The 6,524-nt window shown below is 45.5% G+C and overlaps 1 protein-coding gene across 1 annotated transcript in view; it reads right to left on the reverse strand.

Annotated features, from left to right (window-relative positions):
- LOC138972806 (monocarboxylate transporter 5-like) overlaps positions 1 to 6,518 on the reverse strand; it is a 13,286-nt gene extending 6,768 nt beyond the window's left edge. Inside the window, exons 1-3 of the mRNA XM_070345473.1 lie at positions 6,258 to 6,518; positions 5,706 to 5,849; positions 3,110 to 4,321 (exon numbers count right to left, since the gene is read on the reverse strand). Coding sequence (XP_070201574.1) covers positions 3,110 to 4,321; positions 5,706 to 5,849; positions 6,258 to 6,414 — 1,513 coding nt within the window. The 5' untranslated portion in view covers positions 6,415 to 6,518. The remainder of the gene's footprint in view (positions 1 to 3,109; positions 4,322 to 5,705; positions 5,850 to 6,257) is intronic.
- Between the last annotated feature and the right edge of the window lie 6 nt (positions 6,519 to 6,524).

The raw sequence follows: 6,524 nt of genomic DNA on the forward strand, positions 1-6,524 counted from the left end.
AGACATAGGAAGTACAATGGTGCTTATTGGCTCTTTCTACCATGAGATATGGTCACTTTTAGTGGTTCACTACCTTATTTTGGTCACATTTCATAAGGGTCAAAGTGACCTTGACCTTGATCATATGTGTCCAAATGTGTCTCATGATGAAAGCATAACATGTGCCCCACATAATTGTTAAGTTTGAAACAGTTATCTTCCATAGTTCAGGGTCAAGGTCACTTCAAAATATGTATACAATCCAACTTTGAAGAGCTCCTGTGACCTTGACCTTGAAGCAAGGTAAACCAAACTGGTATCAAAAGATGGGGCTTACTTTGCCCTATATATCATATATAGGTGAGGTATTGAATCTCAAAAACTTCAGAGAAAATGGGAAAAATGTGAAAAATAGCTGTTTTTTAGGCAACATTTATGGCCCCTGCGACCTTGACCTTGAAGCAAGGTCAAGATGCTCTGTATGTTTTTTGGGGCCTTGTCATCATACACCATCTTGCCAAATTTGGTACTGATAGACTGAATAGTGTCCACGAAATATCCAACGTTAAAGTTTTCCGGACGTCCGGACGGACGGACGACTCGGGTGAGTACATAGACTCACTTTTGCTTCGCATGTGAGTCAAAAAGCATATCTATGCTTATTCTTGTCACCCTCGAAAAATAAAGATTTGTCATTGTCATTGTGACGATTGTCATTGTCTCTCTCTCTCTCTCTCTCTCTCTCTCTCTCTCTCTCTCTCTCTCTCTCTCTCTCTCTCTCTCTCTCTCTCTCTCTCTCTCTCTCTCTCTCTCTCGCTCCCCGTTTCTCAATGAACTGCCTGTGTATGTACAGCGTGAACCAGCACGCACAAGTACAATGCAGTTGAGTGATTGTCTTTTTACATTTAGTCAAGATTTGACTATATGTTTCAACAAAGAGGGGGAATCGAGATGAGGGTAGTGGTGTGTGCGTGTGTGTGTGTGTGTGTGTGTGTGTTTGTATACAACTCAGGGCCGGACCAAATGAGTTGTAAGGGGGGGGGGGGTTCCTCCTTTTTTTTTTGGGGGGGGGGGGGGCAAATCAGCGAAGTGGCGAAGCCACAAGCGCGCGCCTGCAAAGCAGGCGCGCGAACTAGGGGGGTCCGGGGGCATGTTCCTCCGGAAAATTTTTGAAAAACGGTTAAAATCTGTGCAATCTGATGCATTCTGGGCCTTGTTTTGAGGGTTAAGAGCAACATTGTTTTGGTGCTAAAAAAAACACACTCAAAGCAAGGTACATGCTTTTTCCAGGGGTGGGGTTCCGGAACCCCTGGAACCCCCCCCCCCCCCCCCCCCCCCTGGGTCCGGCCCTGCAACTGTATACAGTGATTCCGAGAAAACTACTGGACCGATCTTCATAAAACTTCACACGGGAGTTCCTGAGTATAATATCCCCAGACGTTTTTTCATGTTTTTGATAAATGCCTTTGATGACGTCATATCCGGCTTTATATGAAAGATGAGGCAGCACTGTTACGCTCTCATTTGTCAACCAAATCGGTTGAAATTTTGGTCAAGTAATCTTCGACGTAGCCCGGACTTTGGTATTGCATTTCAGCTTGGAAGCTTAAATATTAATTAACACAGAGTTTGCTCATTAAATTTGTCATTGAAATCGATTATTCGCAAACAGGTTTAAGATTGATTGCATTGTATTCCTTGTCTTCTCCTGAATTCATAAATATATAGATGTATCATGTTTACTCTAAAAATGTGATCAGAATGAAAATAGGTTCAGTAAGTACAAAGGACGCGTGCTTTGGGGCGGAGAGCGTGACCCGTCTCGGTCTTCGGTATGTTTAGCCGAGGCTATCTGAATGTAGTCTCGGCGATGATTGGTTTGTGGTGTTGATCTTGACTCAATGTTTTTATATCGCTTCACGCGACTTGTTTGTTTTCCGGTCTTTTCGGAAATTGCCGATCATGTTGCATGTAAAGCAGGTGCATTGAACCCCTTATACCTACCTGAACAGGACACTTGCCCTGAATTTGCTCTTAATTTGCACTTATGGTAGGAGTTAACACTTAGGATCAGTAGTGGTGACTACTGACTAAACACGCCGCTATATTAAAGCCTTTAGTGATACAGATGTTCAACACATATAAGACCTACATAGTTTACGTACTTAGTACAAATTACATGATAAGGCCAACAACAACAAAATAGGTGTGGTTAAGGTAACATAGCCAAAAAAAAATAGGGTAGGAAGGTAGGCAATCACTTTTTTTTTCTTTAAACTTTTTTTTCTAATGTGTACAAATTAAACCTACTCGACAGGGAAATAAGTGTGCGACTCGAGCGCTGTCGCTTTCATTGCGTTTTCTGCAATGGTTTTTTTTTTTTTTTTTTTTTTGACAAATGTAATCAAAAGTTATAGGGTCGGCCCCTAAAAATAGGGTAGGTCGGGTTACCGTAACCACACCTATTTTTGTTTTAGGCCTAATAGGGCGGGTCGGGATTGGAGGAAAAAGGAGGCTGTTTTAGCTACTGTGGCTGGAGCATCTTTCTGAAATTGAATCAGAGGATTGTGTTTGGCGATTGCACAGAGCACGTTCTCCGCGGGAAAAATCAAACGCTATTATTCGAAACATATTGTACGGTCGAGCTTCGCAGGACGCTTACATTGACCGACGTTTATCAGTGCTCAATGAAAGCCAGGGGAATAATCGCTTGGACAGACACGTGATGGGGTACACAAGAACGAAGGTAAGAAAGGATTGCCCAAAGCTACTCAAGACAGCTAGAACAAGAAATTCCTCCGAGGTAGGAAAAACACCCCCGTCCTTACCATTCTCACTGCCACCAACTGAGAAGGTTATTTCCCTTTGACCATTAATATGTCCCTCTATAAGTCCTTGTAGAATCTTAATCCACCAATAACTCCCTAACCGTGTGTTTGACTGGTCCCAATTTTTGTAAGGACCGTCTCAGGAATGTATAGAACCTGTTCACCAAGTTTGGTGACGATCGGTCCGTTCATTCTTGAGATCTATATGCGAACACAAACACACAAACAAACAAACAAACAAACACATCGACCGAATCCTATACACACCCCTATACCGGGGGTGTAAAAAGGGCCACACTCACCTAACATACACAGGAGACAGGAAGCCCCGTAAATGATGAAGGTGGGACTCTTGAGCAAACTGACGTCGAAGATGGCTAGGAACGGGTCGCACACTATCCTCTTGAAGAAGCTTCTCCTGCGGCTGACTATGCTCTCCTCGTCTCCTGTGCTGTCTCCTTCCTCTCCTTCTTCCCCGTCCGAGTCATCGCACGGCAGGATGGTCACCTTCTGTCTGTACTCCGCTAAACTGTGCGCAGACTGGTACTCCGGGATGTGGCGAAGGCTGCCGCTGTAGAAAATGTCTCTCCTCTGGAGCGGGTTGTCTACTTCCAAGTAGTTGTGAGAATGGTGGTGGTGGTGTTGGTGGTGGTCGTCGTGGTGGAGGTGGTGGCGGTGGCGGTGTGGCTGTCGTTTCTTCACCTTGTTGTGGCTGAAGACATCCTGGCTGAAAGCCATCCTCGCCACGGGGTTGCCGCTGTCTTTCAGCTGAAAGTCCGACATGAAAGCCTTGGACTCTTCGGACTGCACGCTGTGGATTTCTGGGGTGACGGTCTGGATCAGGTCGCTGATGTTGGGGTGAGCGTTGCCGTTCTTCTCCTTCGCCCCCTCCTCCCCTTCCACCCCCTCGCCTGGAAGAACGATGGTGGGGATGGCGACCTTGGTGATTGTGGTAGTGAATAAAGGGGCTGTTTCAGAGACTGTGGTAGCGATGGTGGTGGCGAGAGCTGTGGTGTCCCCAGCGTCGGGGTTGGCAGGGGAGGGGCTGGGCGCTCTCTTCGACACGTCAGCGTGATCGCCCACCGACACCGAGAGCACCGCGTCCTTGTCTTTCGCCATCTCTCGCAACTCGTAGTCGTCGTCGGCAGTGTCCCCGCCCAGTAGAGCCCGAGTCTGCTCCCAGGACTCCCCTCCGTTGACCTTGACCTTCACGTCGTCCTTGACCTTGGCAGCCTCGCCCCCGTTCTCCACGACCGTGTCGAGGTCGCCCTTGGCGTGCTCCAGCGGCCTGTAGAAGATGCTGAAGACGAGACCGTTGAGCACGAGGCCGGCGAGGATCCAGGTGGCGCCCTGCCAGCCGTAGACCTCGAGCAGCGTGTTGCAAAGCGGGGCAAAGAGGAAGGCCCCGATGCCCGAGCCGCAGCACGCCACCCCCGTGGCCAGCGCCCTCCGTTTCTCGAAGTAGTACCCCACCATCACGATGGCGGGCAGGTAGACGAAGCCGAAGCCAAGGCCTGGGAGGAGAAGAAGAAATGACAGTCACATAATTTATCAAAAAACAAGAAAGGTAAGTTGTTATTGACAAAAATACGTCACAATCACTTTTGTCAATAATAATGTTCAAACATCTTACCTTTTTTTGTTTTTTGATTCTGAATTTTGGAAAGTTGGCAGTCTCTTTGTTTTTGGAGTTAATCACATCATGGTTTACAGGCTACTGCGTCAACTGGAACGTTCTGGAATTTTGCCGGTGGAAATAAAAAAAATACCGGGAATAAAATTAAACCAGTACTTAATTATTATCGGCATGTTTCTCTGATGACAGCTTTTCCCCTGCACACACACAAGAGCGATGCAATTTCCTGTTGTACACCATAGCACAACCCCCCCCCCCCCCCCCCAAAAAAAAAACAAGTCGCGTAAGGCGAAAATACAATATTTAGTCAAGTAGCTGCCCTTTTTCAGCAAGACCGTATACTCGTAGCATCGTCAGTCCACCGCTCATGGCAAAGGCAGTGAAATTGACAAGAAGAGCGGGGTAGTAGTTGCGCTAAGAAGGATAGCACGCTTTTCTGTACCTCTCTTTGTTTTAACTTTCTGAGCGTGTTTTTAATCCAAACATATCATACCTATATGTTTTTGGAATCAGGAACCGACAAGGAATAAGATGAAAGTGTTTTTAAATTGATTTCGAAAAAAAAAAATTTGATAATAATTTTTATATATTTAATTTTCAGAGCTTGTTTTTAATCCGAATATAACATATTTATATGTTTTTGGAATCAGCAAATGATGGAGAATAAGATAAACGTAAATTTGGATCGTTTTATAAATTTTTAATTTTTTTTACAATTTTCCGATTTTTAATGACCAAAGTCATAAATTAATTTTTAAGCCACCAAGCTGAAATGCAATACCGAACCCCGGGCTTCGTCGAAGATTACTTGACCAAAATTTCAACCAATTTGGTTGAAAAATGAGGGCGTGACAGTGCCGCCTCAACTTTCACGAAAAGCCGGATATGACGTCATCAAAGACATTTATCAAAAAAATGAAAAAAACGTTCGGGGATTTCATACCCAGGAACTCTCATGTCAAATTTCATAAAGATCGGTCCAGTAGTTTAGTCTGAATCGCTCTACACACACACACAGACACACACACACACAGACACACGCACATACACCATACCCTCGTTTCGATTCCCCCTCGATGTTAAAATATTTAGTCAAAACTTGACTAAATATAAAAACAAAAACAAAAAAAACCGAAGAAGGAATAACCGTCAAAACGAAACTCTATGTGACAATGTGTCTCTTGCATTAATTACAAACTATTGTACACAAACAAAACTGAACTCCACACACACGGACTAGAAAAAATGGTGCATGTACTCACCGCCCAGTAACCCATACGTGACGATGAGAACGGGCATGTTGGGTGAAAAGGTACTGATGAAGAACGCTGCCGCAGCAAACACCGAGCCAAACATGGCCACTGGTCGACACCCGTACCGATTCACACACGCACTGACTAAAGGCCCTGGAAAAAGACACAGACACATGTTTTAAATACAATGAATTATGCACTAACTTATTCAGCTCGATTATGTTTTTGTGTTGTAATAATGTGAAGATGAAATTGGTTTCTAATGGTTTATTAGTTTTGTTTCTGTTGTCGGCGGTGCAGTTGTGATAACTCACAGACAGACCGACATACCTACCGACAGACAGACAGACAGACAGACATGTCCGACAGACAGACGGACAGACAGACAGACAGACAGACAGACACACGTACACACACACACACACACACAAACAAACACACACACACACACACACACACACACACTTAAACACACACAAACACACACACACATACACACACAGACACACACACACACACACACACACACACACACACACACACACATCCACACCATCTTACCCGCAGTCAAGTAAGACCCATTGAGAACGGACCCCACCCAAGCGGTCTGAGCCTTGGTGGTGCCGAAGTAACTCCGGAAAGGGTTGAAGAAGATGCCAGCACTGAAGCACACCCCGTCCACCAACACAGAGATCATGAAGGAAGACACCACTATCATCCACCCCCAACCCCCGTCTGGGGGAGTTACGAGGGCGGGGGGTGGAGGTTTCTTAGGAGGCGTCTTGGCCCTGGTTTTGCCGTTGCGTCCCCCGTTCTTGTTGTTTGTGG

Source organism: Littorina saxatilis, linkage group LG8 (assembly GCF_037325665.1).
Source record: "Littorina saxatilis isolate snail1 linkage group LG8, US_GU_Lsax_2.0, whole genome shotgun sequence".
In the NCBI taxonomy this organism is placed as follows: domain Eukaryota; kingdom Metazoa; phylum Mollusca; class Gastropoda; order Littorinimorpha; family Littorinidae; genus Littorina; species Littorina saxatilis.